A 19,740-nucleotide genomic window follows, 5' to 3' on the forward strand; every position below is an offset into this window, starting at 1 on the left:
TACTTTGAATATTTTAAGTGTTCGGATATTTATAATCTTCAAAAGTAGCCGGTGAGCCGCCAACAATTTCTGATGATGAGCCGCCAACATATCTTTATTAAATAGCTCACAAATCTTGACTTTGATGGAGGCTGATCAACGTTCAAAATATCATTATATAATTTTGTCTTTTTCTTCAATAATCTCAGCAACGGTTACTTAGAGAAGAGACTTTGATCTGGTTGATAGCTTATTTAATCTGTCTTAGATCGATCTGTAAAATCCGTTGAGAGTCTTCTTGATTCATCTGGATATCAGACACTTGATCTGGCAGTTTATACTTCGATATCTGGCATTTGATATTATATTTGATCCGTTTGATATCTCAAAAATTTGATCTGGATGAATATTTGATCTGGATGAAATCTCGGACATTTGATCTGGATGAATCCGAATAGATTTATTCCTTAAATTATTTTATTACTTGGTTTTGTTTTGACTTTGTTATCACCGAAACTTTAGAGTTTGATCTCCAACAGATGAGATTGTGAAAGGATAGATTAAAATGTGATTGTTAATATAATTTGATAGAATATGAAGTTGTTATGAAAAAATAATAACATGTTTAGTTTGATGGATTAAATTTGAGATAGATTTTTTTTTCTCTTTTTACCATATACAAATTTAGAATCCCTTCTAAAATTTAGGATTAAGAATCATTCTAAATCTCATTATTAACGGGCTTAAGAATTTATAATGATTTTCAATTTTTTAACTAAACATAGGATTAGTCGGTATTAATAATTTTATCCTTCATTTATCAAGGCAAGTAAACGCAGCCTTAGTATTATTCCTATTGTTAGTGGATGTGAGTGACTACGCTTAATACGATAAGCACGAGCATATCAACCTAGTATGATATATGCATATGATTGGGTACTAGGTTATCATACTTTCTGCTCAGTTGGGGCACCAATGAGTATGTAGTATCATCTGGGGTTACTCCACTAGGTACATCCACACACTCGTCCGAACCACCGTAGCGTCAGTCTCCCTCAACACAGATTCTCTCGGTGTCCGACGGTATAACAAGGAATGTAGGGCTGAGCGACCCTACTACAAAAGCTATCTCGAACGAGGCTCGGCTCAACATGAATATGGACATACAACAAAATATATCAAAACAATAAAACATGTATCATGACACATAATATGCAACTCATAAACATGCATACTTGTTATAAATCTCAGTCTGTACTTACGTACCTCAACAACTGGTCTAGATGTACAAGTACAAGTATCTACAGTATAAGCATACAAACCAAGATAATACCATATCACTAATATTGGTCTATAAGTCTTAACTTAGCTAATAGATACTTCCTAATACTAATAGAGTTCTCGAACTATACATGTGTCTGTCATCATCCCACTGATTTCGAAGGCCCTACCCCAAGCACAGCTTCGCTACAAGCCTCGTAGCACCTTGCTAATGCCCGATTCTCGAGTATAATGCTAAAACCCTAAGAATATATACTGATACACTCTCAAACACCTCCAAACACACACTAATTGTGAGGATTTTGGCCCCTATTAGACCACGATAGGAAGCTCCGATCTTTGCATGTCTTCCATGTGCCGAACTGCCCTGTTCGGAAGCTCCAATCCTACCCTTCAGACGTTATGTTCTCATGCATGCGATTGCGTGTCAAAATGCTGGTGACACGTCATTAGTGCGCATGACCTTCGGATGTTCAGATCTTTGGTTCGAAAGTTCCGATCTTGCTTCTAAACTCCAACGTTTGCTCCGATCACATCGGACCTTCTGATCTCCCTATGATTCATGTTCGGACCTTCCGAACTACTCGAGTCAACTTTGACTTTTGGATCATTTTCTGACATCCTATAGTCGATTTCTTTTTGTCCGATTAATTGTATTAAAATTTTTTAATCATATTTAAACACTTAAGCTCGTAAAATGATATTCGGGTTACTACAAGCTAGGCTTGGGCATGAGCGAGAGTAGGGCAAGCATGGAGAGATGGACGATGTTACGCAGGGTGGAGTGGCAACTTAATCATTTAGTCGAATCGAATGCGTGCAAGTGCTAGGTGGTTATGGGGTTGGTAAGGGCAATGAAGAAGTGTGAAGTAGTAGATGGTTGTATTTATAAGATGTCAGAACCCGATCTTTGCAAGAGATAAGAGTGGATAGTAGTAGATGTACCTAGGAATGAACGAAAGGTTGTATTTTAAATGGGTCAAATATTTTTCACCTAAATCATTATATAACGCATTATTTCTATGTAACATGAGTAATTAAAATTAAAAATTAATGATACTTTTGCAGTGAAAAATTATAATTTAGACATAAAAATAATATTTTTCATGATTCGATCGGGTTAGAGATCGTAGACAATTTCAGTGGAGTTTTTGTTATATAGATATTTGGATTGATTAATTTCAAATACATTGATTTTTAAATTCTCGGTCTTACTTGGATTAACAAAATTCAAGTGAATTTTAAATCCGCTCATTATCCATTTATACGATTTCAATAATAATTGTGATGGGTTTAAAATATACCCAAGATGAATATAATTTGAAATGGATCCATCTCTCAAGTCCTCCTAATTAAGTCATCAACCAAGCGTAACCTTTAATAAATTGCAATATCATCATTGTTGGTCCACGGATAACGTAATCCTAAGTAATATTATTTGATTTATATGTTGTGATACATGAGTTCATGGAATTATGTAATGAATTATTTTATTAACACCTACTATTTCACTGTTGGAAATAAAATAGAACAGTTGAGTCTTTCATTCATCCACGTTTAATGAGAGTTACATTATGTTTGGACACAAAGAAATTATGCAAGTTTCAATATCAAATCGATAGACCTTTTCAATTCAACAAGGGGACATTAATTCTGAGAGAAAACGATCGAAGAAGATTCTCATATGCAAATGGACAAATTGTACATGTTTAAATGAAATGGTAAAGAATTTAATAAATCATGCAGTTTAATAAAAGAATACAATTTGATTATCACACCAATGATATTATTATAATATTTATGAAGGAAAAATAAAAGAAATTATATGAAGATTGATATTTTTAATAAAAAAAACTATGAAAATTGAATTTTATGAACAAACCAACCACAAATCAATGTGGAATATTGGACTAGTGTTCCCGCAGACGCTTCAAACCGCCGTCAGCCACCTGAACGCCGCCTCTCACCGCCGCCGCGGTCTTCCGCTTGCGTTCTAAGGACGAAGAACCAACCGGCAATGCGGTCGACCTCTTCGACGTGATCCGAACCGGCTCGGGCTCGCCGGAGTTTATCCTAAGAGGGAAATTCAACAAAGCTCTCGCCCCCCGCATCTGGAACGCCGCCCTGTCATAGGCCAACGCCGCGTCCTCCGCCGTCTCGTACGTCCCAAGCCATACCCGGGCTCCATTCTTCGCAGGGTCTCTTATCTCCGCCGCAAACTTCCCCCAGGGCCGTCGCCTCACTCCTCTGAAATGCAACAGCCTTGGCGGCGACACGGGAGGCGCCACCATTTCCTCCGCCCTATGTGGCGGCGCTGCGTGACAACTTATAATCTGGGATGTCGCAATTGCCAGTCCCGGCTCAACCTTAACAGCCGAGGCCGCGGCAGCGATGGGAGGCGGCTGCAGCCACCCCGCATTGGCGCCGCCGCTGATTAAGCCGTACAAAAACATGTCATCGGAATCAGTTTCTGTTTCGCCGGGAACAAACAGTGGGTTCTGAGAATCATCGAGCAAATGTCTGCTAATGGTTTCGAGAACAGCAAGATCAGCTTCATAATTACCATTTTCATACACCATTCTGCAGATATCGATCGATAAAATTAATTCAAAACAATGACCAAAATATATCAAGAAAAATATTCAATGGTTTGATCCGCGATATTGGACAGCGATTTTCGTAGCAGCCGTACGTGGGTTGGGGTTTATATATATGTATAGTTTCACACTTGGAAGAAGGTTCATGCATTTATTAAACAAATATAATATATAAGAAACGAACTTTCATGGAATTTACGTTAATTTGTAAACATATAAATAATTAACCCATAGATTTGACTCACGTGCTAATTAAATTCATTACAACATATATGATACAATCCCCCGTCTTGTATCTGTCATAATTATCTTATATGTTTACCGTTAGAAATGAGACTTAAATCTAATTCACCTCAAAAGCTAATTCAAGAGGTGAGAGTTGTTCTTATCTATATTACAATATTTCAACATTTACATGCTAATTATAATTGTGTCCACGGTGAGTCATGTTAACCACGGTGAGTCATGTTAGGTGAGTCATGTTAACCACGGTGAGTCATGTTAACCATAATCAATACTATATATATATATATAATTCATAATTTTAAAATAATATTCTCATAAAGAATTTAAGCATAGTGGTGCCATTTTTTAAACCTCTTGGGACCTATCTAGTTGGATGTATTAATTATTCGATCGCAATCCAACAGGTAAATTGCGTTAATCCTTTAATAATAAAATGTTTGCGACATGCATGGCTTGAGGTCGAACGGGTTCACTGCAACAATTCATGTAACACTGAGATTACATTAATTAACTTTTGATTGTCATGTGCCAAATGTAATATATTTAAAAAACTAGTGCATTAAAAAAAAAATTCAAACAAGCATCAATTAATTGCTAATATGTAACTTGCATGGCACAAAAGATTTTTGTTTTCCGCTCGAATGGTGCTATGCACCAACTTCTTAAATTGTAAAATTAGCTGCATATGACTTAGAGGGTGTTTGGTTAAGCTTATTAAAAAGAGCTTATAAGCTCTTAGAGCTTAAAAGCTGTTTTACGAGCTTATAAGCTGTTAGAACTTATTTTAAAAATAAGCTGTTAAAGTGTTTGGATAAAATTATTTTAAATAACTTAAAAATGTTGATATGTTTGGTATTATAAGTTCTTTTTATTGTCAAAATTACCAAAAAGGGTATAATTCTATGAAAATAATATTTTGAGTTATACATATACGAAAATAGTTTTAGAATAAACCTATATTAAAAAAATAAAATTATTTTAATATTTTATTTTTAGAAAAATTTATGTGATTTGTAATTTTTTTAAAATAATATTTAATATTTAATAAGTGGAGGATAAGATAGAGATTTATTAAAATATTCAAGGATATTTTAGAGATATGGAATATTAAAATAAGATCTTTTTTAAAAAAGTACATCCCCCTTACTTTTTTAAAAATAGCTTATAAGCTGTCAAACAGCTTATTTTGACAGCTTATAAGCTGTTTTTAAAAAATTTTACCAAACACATTTTAAGAGCTTTTAAGCTCTGCCAAACACCTTAATTCTTTTTAATATGTTACATTTACATTGCAGGTTACACACAAATTATACGTACATTACTTTTCAATTTGCAATGATATCCCAATTAGAGATATTTCCATTATTTCATGTATGCATAAGAAATAACTTTATAATTATCTTTATGTATAATCGTGTGTAACATTCATCGTACATGTAGCATATATATAACTTTTTATTTTTTATTTATTTTTTTAGAACTTTTTATTTCTTATCTTATAAGTACCTTATATCAAAATATGGCCTATCAAAATCTAATCATCTATACAATTGCAGTCATTAATATTAATCACCCCTAGCTAGCTATATGTACAAAAATATTAATTTGTACGAATAAAAATTCTTATAAGACACAAAATTTATCAGAACCTAACGATAAATTCAAAAAAAATCTTAATAACTGATGTAAATATCGTTGTACGCAATTTTGTATCTTTAGTATTATCCAAATAATAAAGGGTTTATAATATGAAGATATATATATAATAATGTGAAATATATATATATATATATATATATATATATATATTTCAACTCAAATTATGAAAAAACTTGAGCCAAAAATCAAATAAAATAAAGATTTGGAAACAATCCAAACCTTTGTTTTTTTTTATTTGTCAGAGGCCATTGCAATTGGTCCATGCAGAATTTAAATCGAGAGATGTGCACGAGCAGACAAATACCTGAGGGAGAAAACAACATAATCCAACCCCCAGAGCATACCCACAATATTTCAATGAGGAATATGCTCTACACGAGAATCGAACCCGCAGTGTTGGAGAATTTTTTCTCACATTATCTCAAGCCTTACCAACTCGCCTATACCCATGTAGGCAATCCAAACCTTCTCATTCACACCAAATGATGATATTTTAATCAATACATATACTATAAAATATCATAAAGGTTGAGATTGTGATAATGATATTTTAGTGTCACGATGTCGTCTTTGATAATAAGCAAAATACCTCCGAAGAATTATTTTAAATTATACCAAATAATTACACACAAAAATAACGAAAACAATTTGCTGGAAATAAAATCTGCAATTCAATTGATTAAACTCAAAAAAAAAAAACATATTTAAAAATAATTTTATCAAAAATATATATTTTTACAAACACATAGCATGCAGATTATACTAAGAATTATTGGGTGGGGACATTAATTTTTAGGAGCATACATAGGAACCATCCTCATTTGAACTGTATATCGTAATATTTGACCGAATTTTATTAGATTGAATATTCCATGGCATACATATATGACTGTTAATATTTTAATTATTCAAGTGGATTTTATTTAACTTTCAGCCGTGTGAACCATTCATTGGACAAATTCCTCCCCATATATATTTTATTTAAATTACCACTGGTTTAATTGACTACATATATCTTTGATTTATATCAACTATGCATTATATAACACACAAATTGCATGCACGTTTTGTCGTCCTGCAATACTATTGTGTGTGTTGAGAATTAAAAAATTACAGATTTATAAGGTAGTGTTTGTAACCTCTAAATATAAGTGATTATAAAGATTCTTTGCAAATACTACCTTATAAAGACAAATAATTTGTACTCGATTATCACATATGGCTGATCGATCGAATGACAAACTCGTTGTTATAGAAATTAGGTTCAGTTTGAATTGTAAATATTCTAAACACGGGTACTGAAAGGAATATTTATTCCTTAAATCTTTTCTAATTTAAAAAATATTAATTATGATCTTTTTTCTTTCTTTGGCCACAAGTTTTAAATCTTTTATTTGCTTAGTTATTTAGATTTGAGATATGATTAATCTTATTATAATATTTATTATCTCATCTCTAATGATTTTATTCCTTTGCTTTGTAGATTTGAGTTGATAAAAAAGGAATAAGATCTAGAATTCTACGTCTACAAGAAAGGATTCTTTAGCCTTATTGATTAGACGAGAAGGCTTAGAGACCGAGAGATCGACCAATTGAGATTTGTTTAATAGCTTCACGTACGTATATTAAGAGAAGAACTGAAGATCTTCTGAAACTTGTATCGGTCGTGATTTCTTGATACTTTGGAGAACAATTGAAAATCATTGATCTAAGAGTGTGCTGCTCACGTGTTTTGGAATCAAGGTTTTTTCTCCTTGCTTCGTTTTATTGTTCTATCTCGTATATAATTTTTAGGAAAATTTTTATGGTTTATTTTCTCACTTGTGGTTGAGAAAATTATTTTTGAAATAATCACTAGTTTTAAGGGTTTGTAAAACTAGTTGATTAGTTTTCTAGTGAAAGTTTTGCTCTAAGGCACTGCAAGAGTATTTTATACTCTTGCTTAATTATTCTTGATTCTATTTTAGTGGTTGCTAGTTTATTTTATTTACGCTTTAATTATTTTTCGCTGCATACTATTCAAAGTGTTTTTATAGGTTTTTTCAACACTTTGTGACAACACCTCAAACTGGTTATGTGCAACCCCAATTCCCTTACAAGTAACATCAGAGCCATATTCTTGATACACTAAGAACTTATCCTGGTTTGTTTATTTTATTACAGGGATTAAGAAATCATTTACTGTTGCGAACTTGTTTTCGAAACCGCCGGTTCTTGATGACACAAATTATGCATTGTGGAAGACAAGGATGCGATATACTATCAAAGCGATGGATGTTCGTGCTTGGCAAAGCATTCTGACTGGTTGGACTCCTCCAAAGATGCTAGATCAAGAAGAAGAATACATTCTCAAGTCAGAAGCAACTTGGACCGCCGGGGAAACACAAAGTTCAAGCTACAATTCTAAAGCAATCAATGCAATTTTTTCATCTGTGGATATGAGAATGTTTGGAATCATAGCTGACTGCACAGTTGCCAAGGATGCTTGGAAAGATCTTCAAGAACACTGTGAAGGAGCTGATAGTGTGAGAAGAACAAAACTGAGATTTCTAAACTCAAAATTTGAGAATATCAATATGGATAAGAATGAGACTATTGCTGAGTATGATAAGAGACTTAGGGAGATAGCTACAGAGGCGCATGCTCTTGGAGGACATATTGCTAGCGAGAATAAGGTAAACAAGGTTCTTCGGTCTTTGCCAAAGAGATTCAATGGGAAAATTTGGGCGCTTGAGGAGGTAAAAGATATTTCAAAGATGAAAATAACTGAACTGATTAGTATCCTTTAAGTATTTGAGATGAACTCTACAGCACAAGATAAGGATAAAGGAAAATCAATAGCGCTTTAAGCTTCAAAGCCCTCATACGAGGAGTATGTTCAATTCCACCAAGAAGTTCATCAGTATGCCTAACTTAAAATCTGGTATTCCATTTGTATGTGAAGCATGTCAAAAAGGGAAGCAGACTAGGGTGTCACATGAGATGTTGTCAACATATGTGACAACACGCTGTCTTGAGCTAATACATATGGACTTGATGGGTTCAATGGATGTTGAAAGCTTTGGTGGTAAGAAATATTCTTCTATTTGTATGGATGATTTTTCACGATATACTTGGGTGAATTTTTTGAGAGAAAAATCAGACACATTTGAGATCTTCAAGAAACTGCTCACTAAGATTTCGAATCTCCACAATCTGAAGGTAATCCGGATTCGTACTGATCATGGTAAGGAGTACAAAAACTCTTCTTTTGCAAGTTTGTGTGATAATAAAAGTATTTCTCATGAATTTTCTGCTCCTAAAACTCCACAACAAAATGGAATTGCTGAAAGGAAAAATAGGACTTTTAAAGAAATAGCAAGATTGATTTTAAGTTCGAAAAATATCTCAAAACATTTTTGGGCTAAAGCGTTGAATACTACATGTCATATTTCAAATAGAGTTTATTTAAGGAATGATACTACTATGACATCCTATGAATTTCTAATGGGAAAGAGGCCAAACCTTAAATATTTTTATGTTTTTGGATGTGTATGTCACTTTTTGAATGATAGAGATCATCTTGCTAAGTTTGATGCAAGAGTGATAAGTGTTTGTTTTTGGGATATTCATCAAATAGCCCAGCCTATAGGATGTACAACTTGAGAACTAGAACTATTTTTGAGTCTATTAATGTTGTAGTTGATGATTTTGCAGATCTAAAGAAGAAAATAGCCGAGGATGAAGTTGATGATCTGCTTGATAATTCTGATAATTTAGATGTTGTCTAAGGTGTTACAACACCTCCGACAATACCTCCTACTGAAGTTCCAGAATCAAAATCTGAATAGCTTACTGATAAGAATAATGATGAGGACAGTGAGGTGAATGAATTTGGAAAGAATATTCGAAGCAAAATTCAGAAGAACCATCCAACCTCACAAGTCATTGGAGATGTACATGGAAACATGCAAACTCGAAGGAAAGATAAAGTGGATTATCGAAAGATGGCAGGGTTGATGTGCATGAGATCTACGTATTCTCAGGTAAAATTTTCTTGTTTTGTGTCAAGCATTGAACCCAAAAAGGTTGAAAAAGCTTTAAAAGATGAATTTTGGGTCAATGCTATGCATGAAGAGTTAGAACAATTTGTTAGAAATGATGTTTGGTACTTAGTACCGTGTCCAGCTCATGGAAATGTTATAGGAACTAAATGAATTTTCAAAAATTAAGCTGATGAGTCAGGAAACATCATAAGAAATAAAGCTAGGTTGGTAGCTCAAGGGTATACACAGGTTAAAGGGGTGGATTTTGATGAAACCTTTTTTTCTGTAGTCCGCATTGAGTCAGTCCGACTTTTGCTTGCTATTTCATGTAAAATGGGAATGAAACTTTTTCAAATGGATGTAAAAAGTGCTTTTTTGAATGAGATCCTAAATGAAGAAGTTTATGTAAAACAACCTAAAGGGTTTGAGGATCCAAATCATCTTGATTATGTGTATAAGTTGAAAAAGGCATTGTATGGATTGAAGCAAGCACCACGTGCATAGTATGAAAGATTAACCGAGTACTTTCTCAATATTGGCTTCAAAAGATATGAAGTTGATAAGACTTTATTTGTGCAAAAGTCTCAAGGTAACATCTTAATCTGTCAAGTTTATGTAGATGATATAATCTTTTGTGCTTCAAATAATAAACTTGTTGATGATTTTGTGAAGTGCATGTCTTCTACATTTGAGACGAGCATGGTTGGTGAGTTAACCTATTTTTTGGGATTGCAAGTGAAACAAATGCATGATGGTATATTTCTGTGCCAAAGCAAGTATGCTAAAAATTTGATGAAAAAGTTTCTGAATGACAACACTAAACACATGCGTACACCTATGGGGTCTAATAAAAAACTGTCCAGGGAGGATGTTGCCAAAGGTGTTGACAACACCCTCTACAGAAGCATGATTGGTAGTCTTTTGTATTGAGTGCTACTAGACCTTATATCATGTATAGTGTTTGTCTGTGTGCTAGATACCATTGTTCTAAAAAATGAGATTAAACGCGGATTAAACGGGATTAACATGAAACGTGATGAAAACGCTAAGATTCAGGTAAAAACGGGAAAAAATGGTCAACTCTAAGTTGATCATATTAAACATGATTAAACGTGTTTAATCGAGATTAAACGTGATTTTTGTAAAAAAAATTAATTTTTTTTATTTTTTAAAATAAATTATATCAATTTAAAAATCTCAAAATAAAACCATTTTGTTCAAAATCAAATAAATAAATCCGGTCATATAGTTTTCAAAACCATTTTCTTCAAAATTCTTGTGTTCTGGGTAATGTTTAAAATTTTTTATGCAGTCTAACTATAGACATTGCTAAAAATTATAGTTTTGTTATTTTTTTGCTTTTAAAAATTTGAGAAATTATGTTTTACTATTAAATTTATTATATATGTGTGTTATTTAGCCTATATATTGGTAATAGATAATTAAAATTTTAATAAAAGCTTGAAACATTTTTTCCACGTTTAAACTTGTATTAAACGCATTTAAACTTGTGAAACTTGAAACTTGATCTCGACGTTTTTTCGCGTTTCGCTTTTTTAAGAACTTTGCTACATACCAGTCTAACCCAAAAGTTACTCATTTAAAGGCCGTGAAACGTATACTGAAATATGTAGCAGGAACTTTGAATTTGGGTTTGTGGTACACTAAAGAAACCAATTCTAATTTGGTAGAGTTTAGTGATGCTGATTGGGCTGGGGATTTAGATGAGAGAAAGAGCACTTCGGGAGGATGTTTCTACTTAGGAAATAACCTAGTGTCATGGTATAGTAAGAAACAAAATTGTGTCTCACTTTCTACTGCCGAGTCTTGATATGTTGTCGTAGGTAGTTGCTGCTCACAACTCCTATGGATGAATCAAATGCTGAATGATTATGGAATTAAGAGTGATACTCCTATTGTGTACTATGATAATTCTAGTGTCATTGATATATCCAAAAACCCATTACAACAATCTCGAACCAAACACATTGACATTAGACATCATTTCATTCGAGATTTGGTCGAGAAAAGCATGATCTTAATTGAGTTTGTTGGAACAAATAACCAATTAGTTGATATATTCACAAAAGCTTTGGATTTCAAAATATTCTCAAGTCTAAGAAAGTCTCTCAGTATGTGTGCATTATAGACAGAAATGAGATGTTGTCAGGAGTGTTGCCAACACCTTTTCATGCATATGCATTTTTAGGATTTTAGGCATATTGCATGCATGCATTCACTTTGTTTTGTGACATGTTTTATACTGTGTAACCATTGTCTAGTTTTCACTTAGGATTCTTTGCAAAAAGTTTTACAGTTTAATGAGATTTAATTGAAGATGATTTCTGACTAAATCACAAAGTAGTGGAGGGATGTTCGTGTATTCCATGATCTTGTTCCAAGTGAAAAGTGATTTCGCTAAATCAGAAACTCAAATTAACAATTTTGATAAAACGTAAACAATTCAATCATCAAATTTGATTGAAGAATCAGAAGCAAATGGAAAAACTACCTACAGGGGTCCGTTGAAGATCGTTCCTTTAGTGTGCAGGCTACCACTTCTGCAATAATGAATTGGATACCAAAATCTTTATGAATCCTGAAGTGTTGCTGGAAGATGTTGCCAACATCGTGAAAAACACCTCACTTGTCAATATATTTTTTTCATATGATTGCATTTTATTTTTATGTCACATTCTGTTTTAGACATAATTAAGATATGCATATTTTTATTTGTGAATATTTTTGGCTGAAAGGTTAGAATTTCTGATCGAACAAAATTTTGAATTTTTGCCCTACCCACTGATTTTGAATTGAACGTGATTGGATTTTGTTTCAGTGGTGTTATATTTCAATGAGGAGTTTAATTTTAATTTTTGGTGAAATATTTGGACCGAGATTATTGCTAAAAATCAAAAAGATTTGTTTCCTAACTTAAATAGGATTGTTGCCATTGGGAATTCTTTACCGTTAGAGGGGCAGTAAATCCGAGTGAGAATAGAAAAGGTTGAGTGTTTTAGTATTTATTTGGGTGTTTATCTATTTTTGGAAATATATTTTTACCATCTTGAGCCTTCGAATTTCTCATATTCCTTTTGCCCCTGTTTTTGATCCTTCGTATGCCCTAAAATCTTCTCTGTTCGCAATCTATTAATGACAGGAAAAGGGATTTGATTCTCACGACATACGTTCTGAGATGGAATTTACAGAGGATGCTGCTGAAGGTGTCACAACACCTGCTTCACCACACCCTGTGTTAGAGCAAGCGTTGGTTCTAGTTATTGAGGAACCTGTGCCTCTGGACTCCATTGCTCGAGGAGAGCCTGGTAATGCCATTGACGTGAAAAACTTGCCTGACATGTCCGTGCTAAACAAGGTGTTTCCCACGAAACACTTGACTCGTCGATCCAAGCGCTAAGCCGGATACAATCCAGACTATACAACTTCGAAGAGATTTCGTGGGAAGGGTCAACCATCTAGACCTTTTCTGGTGGACACCGAGTACTCATCTGGTGTTGCAAATGATGATGAGGATTACAAATTGGTGCATCGAAAAAGGGAAAAGGCCAGTGCCATGGAACCATCTGTTCCAACTATCCCCGTTCCTTTTGAATCAGAAAAAAATTCAAAAGAGGATTCCTCTTCTGATTCTGAATCCATAGAGTCAGAGACTACATCTCTTATTGTTAAGAAAGATGCTTCGGCATCTATTCCTATTGTGGAGGAGACCACCACTGTTGTTTCTCTTGTTTTTTCGGATGATGAGGAAGCATCTATAGCCAAATTCCTGGCTGGAATGAAGAAATCAAAAAGTGATAAGACCACTGGTTTTGTTCCTGCTCATGAATCCTTTGATGAACCAGATGAGGAAATGCTGCAGGAATTCGAAGACAATCGCCCAAACTCCTCTGATAGTTCCAGCTCTGATTCGAGTGAAGATTCAGATGCTGAGAAAGACTTTGGAGAAGAGTCAGGTTCTAATGACACTGAAGATGATGATGAAGGTGTTGAGGAAGGTGTTGCCGACACCTTGGACAACAGTATGGGAGAAGAGTACAATTTGAGTGAAACCTACTCTTCATTTTTCTATTCCAAGGATATTGCTGATACTTGGAATATGTACGTTGACCGAGAATTTTTGGAAGAGCACAACATTGACTTTGAAAGTTATGGAGCTCAGAATATGGTGAAATTTTTTTAGGTAAGAAGCCTGCTCTCCACTGTTACTACTGCTGGACCTTATAGCGAGAAAATTATCCGAGAGTTCTACTGCAATCTCACAGAACCCTTGAGGGATCCAAGATATGTGATATATGGGAACGTATACGTGTTAGGTTAGATTTTTCAGTTTAGTCTAGCCATTATTAATGGTTTTCTGGGAACTCCTTTTGTTGAGGATGCTGAGCTGCCGACTTTGGATGTGATGACTTCTGTCATCACTGGTTGTAGTAACCCAGATTCCATTTTAATATAATAATATGTTAAACATGATTAAGGGTTACAAATTAAACAAATCAGAGCACAAGTCAAGATCAAGAACACATGACATGAGAATGAGCTAGGGTTTGATGGATTTGACCATGGGCTCGGGTCGGTCATGAGTGGCTCGGGTCGGTCATGATTGAGTGGTTAGGGCTCGATCATGTGTATGTATTTGGCTTGGGTATGTAGCTTGGATTGAGCTCGGGTCTTCCTTTGGGGGCTCAGGTCGGTCATGATGGGAACCAAAGGAGGGTTCGGCTATTAGGGGTTCATCCAAGAAAGGACATGGCTCGGGTTGGGACTTGGGTGCTCAAGAAAATGGAGGGCTTGGACTTAAGATCTCGGCCAAGAGAATCTGTAGCTTGGGTTGGGTCTAAGAGTTCAAGAAATTGTTGTGCAAGGCCAAGTTAGTGTTCGGTCATGGGAAGAGCACATTGTGTTCAGGTCGGGAATGAACACTTGTCAACCAAAATTAGAGCATGTACAAGCCTGAACCCTCAAGGACAGGCAGGCAGGTGTGTGGACGCTTGCATGTGTGACTGCTGGCGCCTATGCATGAGCTGCCAAAAATGGTAGTGACTCATCTCAAGAATTTGATACGTGGCGTGCATATAGGAGCTCAGACGTCTCGACCTCAGCTTGAGAATCCCGAACACCCCAGATATTTGTCTATAAATAGGAGCTGGAAGTTCAGTTATTTTCACATCACTTCCATCTTACTTCATATTTTTGCTCGGGAAGGAGTAGCTCGGGAGCTCGGGAAGGAGTAGCTCAGGAGCTTGGGAAGGAAAAGCTCGGGGTCGGACCAAGAGAGCAGGTCGGGTCGAGATTTGACCTAGGACAGCTAGGGGTTGTCTTCTTCTATCTTAGTTCAGACTTCGGTGTTAGGTAGATACACATTGACTGAGATTGCCAGCGAGTATAAATGTTTATATGTTGCATTTATTTGGAATTATTATATGGCATGATATATGATTTACCGTTTTTCATATTCATATGTCATGTGCATATACACGTTGAGCCTATACCTTGTTATACCTGATTATAGAGCCGCTCAGCTCTATATTCGATAGTCTGTCACTGAGAGTACCGTGACGGTGGGGACATGTATGTTTGACTACTCTGATGTACTAGACGAGTGTGGTTGCACCCAGAGGTTGATCGGTGAGGTGGCATCACTCATATGGCGCCGGTACTGAGCATGACTTTTCAGATGACCCTTTACTAGTCATCATGTTGCATGCATCATATACATATGTTTACTCATGTCTATGTACTGGGCGTTAACGCTCACGTCCTAGTTGTTATCTTGGACACCTATTCCACGGGGCAAGTCGCAGGATGGACGAAGCCGGTAGTTCGAGGCAGGACTAGAGAGCCGGAGCCTGTCAGGGGATTTATACAGCAGGATTTGTTTAGCTGTATAATGTTTACTTTTAAAGTTCTTCGATATGGTTGTATCACTACAGTATTAAGCCTAAACTTGTTTTACTAAGCTGATATGTAAATTATGAAATATGTTTTGCACGTTTTTACTCTATTAATAATTTTGCTGTATTAAGTTTAATGCATACTATTAGTTGCCAGTTAGTAGGTAATTCCATGCAGGGTCACTACATTTTTGGTATCAGAGCATGCATAGATTTTGGGATTAGTACTTGGGATTTACTCTAATCTTAAGTAATTATTGCGCATTTGGGATTTTAATGTGCAATTCTTTTCAGGATATGGCTGACGAGAGTCACGGTAGTGTTGGCCAGGGAGGTGGTCATCATCATCATCACCATCGCCATCAGAATGATCGACATCGTCCTCATGAGGGTAGACGTCGCTACACTATCAATAAGTTCATGCAAGTAGGACCAAAACCCTTGTTGGGAGGTGAGAATCCTGAACAGGCAAGAGGTTGGATGTCTAAACTCGAGAGTGCTTTTCGAGCTTTCGAGTGCACTGAGGAGCAGAAGCTGGAAGTTCTAGAATTTGTTCTAGAAGATAGAGCACGTTTATGGTGGGATTCCAAGGCTACTCAAGCACGTACTGAGAGAGGACGGGTGACTTGGGGGGATTTCTGTCAGCAGTTTCAGAAAATATATTTTCCTCCAGCTGTTCGACAGGCACGATCGATGGAGTTGCTAACTCTGAGGCAAGGATCAATGACTATTGATCAATATCAGCAACAATTTCTTGATCTGCTACCTTTCAGTTCTCATATCAGTGACATTGATGCATCAAAGTATGATATCTTTCTGCAAGGCTTGAATCAAGATATCTACTCACAAGTTGTCGTCTGTGATGATCCGACATCTTATGAGACTTTGGTGAACCGTTGCCGTCAAGTGGAGAACAGCAATAGGCGGGCAATGTTGATGATGTCAGGACAGCCTAGTGGATCTCTTGGGCCTAGGGCTCAATCTGTGATGCAATCTGGACCTATGTCTTCTTCTACTACTACTACTTTGTCTGGTTCTCGTGGTTCAAGAGGTACTTTCCATTTTGGGAAGAAGAAGAAGGAGGAGGAATTTTGCAGCCACTGTGGTGGGAAGCATCTTGTAGCTTCGTGTCGGAAGGCTACTGGTGCATGTTATATTTGTGGTGAGCAGGGACATCTGCGGAGAGATTGTCCTCAGCGCATGGGTTCTTCAAGTGGATCGGGATCACAGGTTGGATCTCAAGCTTCTACTTTTCCACGTCAGCAGCCAGCACCACAAAATTCTTCTGGTTACCGTCCACAGACTCAAGGGCAGGTATTTGCTCTGTCTCAGGAGCAGGCTACTGAGGGAAGCGATCGCATGTTGGCAGGTACCTTTTTGTTATGTGGTATTCCTGCACTTGTTTTAATTGATACTGGAGCATCGCATTCCTTTATTTTTAGCCGTTTTGTTAAGAGACATAGATTACCTTATGCATCATTATATAAGGATTTAGTTGTATCTACTCCGCTGGAGCAGGAGGTAGTAACTAAGCGTCTAGTGATGGGTTGCCTTCTAGAGTTTGAGGGTAATGTGTTATCGGCTAATCTGATGATATTAGCGATGGCAGATTTTGATTGTATTTTGGGAATAGATATGCTGACTTTGTATCACGCTACTGTGGATTGTTATCAGCGTCTGGTACAGTTTCATCCGGATGAGGGTGATAGCTGGTACTTTTATGGTGAGGGTGTGCGACCTCCGATGCCACTTGTATCGGCTCTGAAGGCATGTCATGTCTTGGAGTCAGGTGGGGAGGGCTACCTCATTTATGCAGTTGATATGTCCACGAGTAGTCTGGGTATCGATCAGCTACCGGTTGTCAACGAGTTTTCTGATGTATTCCCTAATGAGATTCCTGGTTTTCCTCCGGTTCGAGAGGTTGAATTTGGTATTGATCTAGTACCAGGAACTACGCCTATATCCCGAGAACCTTATCGTCTGGCACCGTCAGAGATGAGGAAATTGAAACAGCAGTTTCAGGATCTGCTTGATAAGGGATATATTCATCCGAGTGTTTCTCCGTGGGGAGCACCTGTGTTATTTCTCAAGAAGAAGGATGGATCGATGCGATTATGTATTGATTACAGGCAGCTTAATCATGTCACTATCAAGAATAAGTAGCCTTTGCCACGAATTGATGATCTGTTTAATCAATTACTGGGTACTTCTGTTTACTCTAAGATAGATCTGATATTAGGATACCACCAGATGCGGGTACGAGACTCAGATATTTCTACGACTGCTTTTAGGACCAGATACGGGCATTATGAATTTCTGGTGATACCATTCGGCTTGAAGAATGCACCGGCAGTCTTTATGAATCTGATGAATCAGGTATTTCGAGAATATCTGGATAGATTTGTCACCGTCTTCATTGATGATATTCTTGTCTATTCTCATGACAAGGATGAGCATGCGCAGCACCTGAGAATTGTTTTACAGACGTTACGAGATAAGCAGCTGTATGTGAAATTGAGCAAGTGTGAATTCTGGCTTGATCGGGTAGTGTTTCTCAGTCATGTGATTTCTAGTGAAGGAATATTTGTTGATCCAAGTAAGATAGAGGCAGTGCTGAACTGGTCTCGTCCGACGACGGTTGCTGAGATTCTATTTTCTTGGGTCTAGCTGGTTATTACCGTCGGTTCATCGAGAATTTAGCACTGTTGGCCAGACCTTTGACACAGCTTACACGGAAAGATGTTGCCTTCATATGGTCCTCGAATTGTGAGGAGTCATTTCACGAGCTGCGTAGACGTCTTACTACTGCACCTGTGCTAGCTCTACCTTCTGGATCGGGAGGTTATGTTGTCTATACTGATGCCTCTGGTCAGGGGTTGGGATGTTTTCTAACACAGAATGGACATGTTATTGCCTATGCTTCTCGACAGTTGAAGACGCATGAGAATAATTATCCAGTACATGATCTCGAGTTAGCCGCCATTGTATTTGCACTCAAAATTTGGAGGCATTATCTTTATGGCGAGAAATTTGAGATATTCATGGATCACAAGAGTTTGAAGTATTTATTCACTCAGGCGGAGTTGAATATGCGATAGAGACGCTGGATGGATCTTTTGAAGGATTATGATTGTGAAATCAAATATCATCCAGGTTCTGCTAATCTTACTGCTGATGCCTTGAGTCGGCAGGTGAGACTTTTTGCACTTCAGACTAGTGAAATATCTCATTTGGTTCAAGAGTATTTTTCATTGAGTTTTACGCTCAAGCACAAGAAAGGGGGGAATGAGATTCGATTGTATACTATTCTATCTGAGCCAGCATTGTATTCTCGGATCAGAGATGCTCAGATATCTAATGTTAAGACTCAGCGTTTGGCATGTCTATCTAATGGAGCTAATACATCTGGATTCCATTATCAGGCAGATGGTTTATTATGCTTATCAAATCGAGTGGTTGTACCTGGTGTTGCGGAGCTCAGGAACGATATTCTTTCTCAAGCTCACAGGAGTCGATTGTCTATTCATCCTGAAAGCGTGAAAATGTATAAGGACTTGCGAACTAGATTCTGGTGGAAAGGGATGAAGCAGAGTGTATATCAATTTGTTTCAAGATGTTTGGTTTGTCAACAGGTCAAGGCTGAACACCGACGACCAGGTGGATTACTACAGAATCTTGAGATTCCCGAATGGAAATGGGAACACGTGACTATGGATTTTGTTACCCATTTGCCTATGACGTCATGTCAGTGTGATGCTATCTGGGTTGTTGTTGACCGTTTGATAAAATCAGCACATTTCATTCCTTACAACCGGTAATATTCTTATGATCGCATGACACGCTTATACATCCAGGAGATAGTGCGATTACATGGGATTCCAGTGAGCATAGTTAGTTATAGAGACCCGCAATTCACCTCACGTTTTTGGGGTAGTTTTCAGCAGGCATTGGGTACCACTCTGAGTTTGAGCACTGCATATCATCCGGAGACTGATGGACAGTCAGAGCGGATGATTCGTACATTGGAGGATATGCTACGTT

At 36.6% G+C, this 19,740-nt stretch overlaps 1 protein-coding gene across 1 annotated transcript; it reads right to left on the reverse strand.

Moving 5' to 3' along the window:
* Positions 1 to 2,893: 2,893 nt before the first annotated feature.
* On the reverse strand, positions 2,894 to 3,949 carry LOC140866664 (ethylene-responsive transcription factor 1A-like). Its single transcript, XM_073271696.1, has one exon. The coding sequence runs from the start codon at positions 3,837 to 3,839 to the stop codon at positions 3,171 to 3,173; it is 669 nt and encodes a 222-aa protein (XP_073127797.1). The 5' UTR covers positions 3,840 to 3,949; the 3' UTR covers positions 2,894 to 3,170.
* Between the last annotated feature and the right edge of the window lie 15,791 nt (positions 3,950 to 19,740).

Source organism: Henckelia pumila, chromosome 4 (assembly GCF_033568475.1).
Source record: "Henckelia pumila isolate YLH828 chromosome 4, ASM3356847v2, whole genome shotgun sequence".
Classification (NCBI taxonomy): domain Eukaryota; kingdom Viridiplantae; phylum Streptophyta; class Magnoliopsida; order Lamiales; family Gesneriaceae; genus Henckelia; species Henckelia pumila.

Excerpts from the sequence above, each read along its gene's own strand:
- LOC140866664 (XM_073271696.1), bottom strand. The coding sequence starts at position 3,839 with ATGGTGTATGAAAATGGTAATTATGAAGCTGATCTTGCTGTTCTCGAA.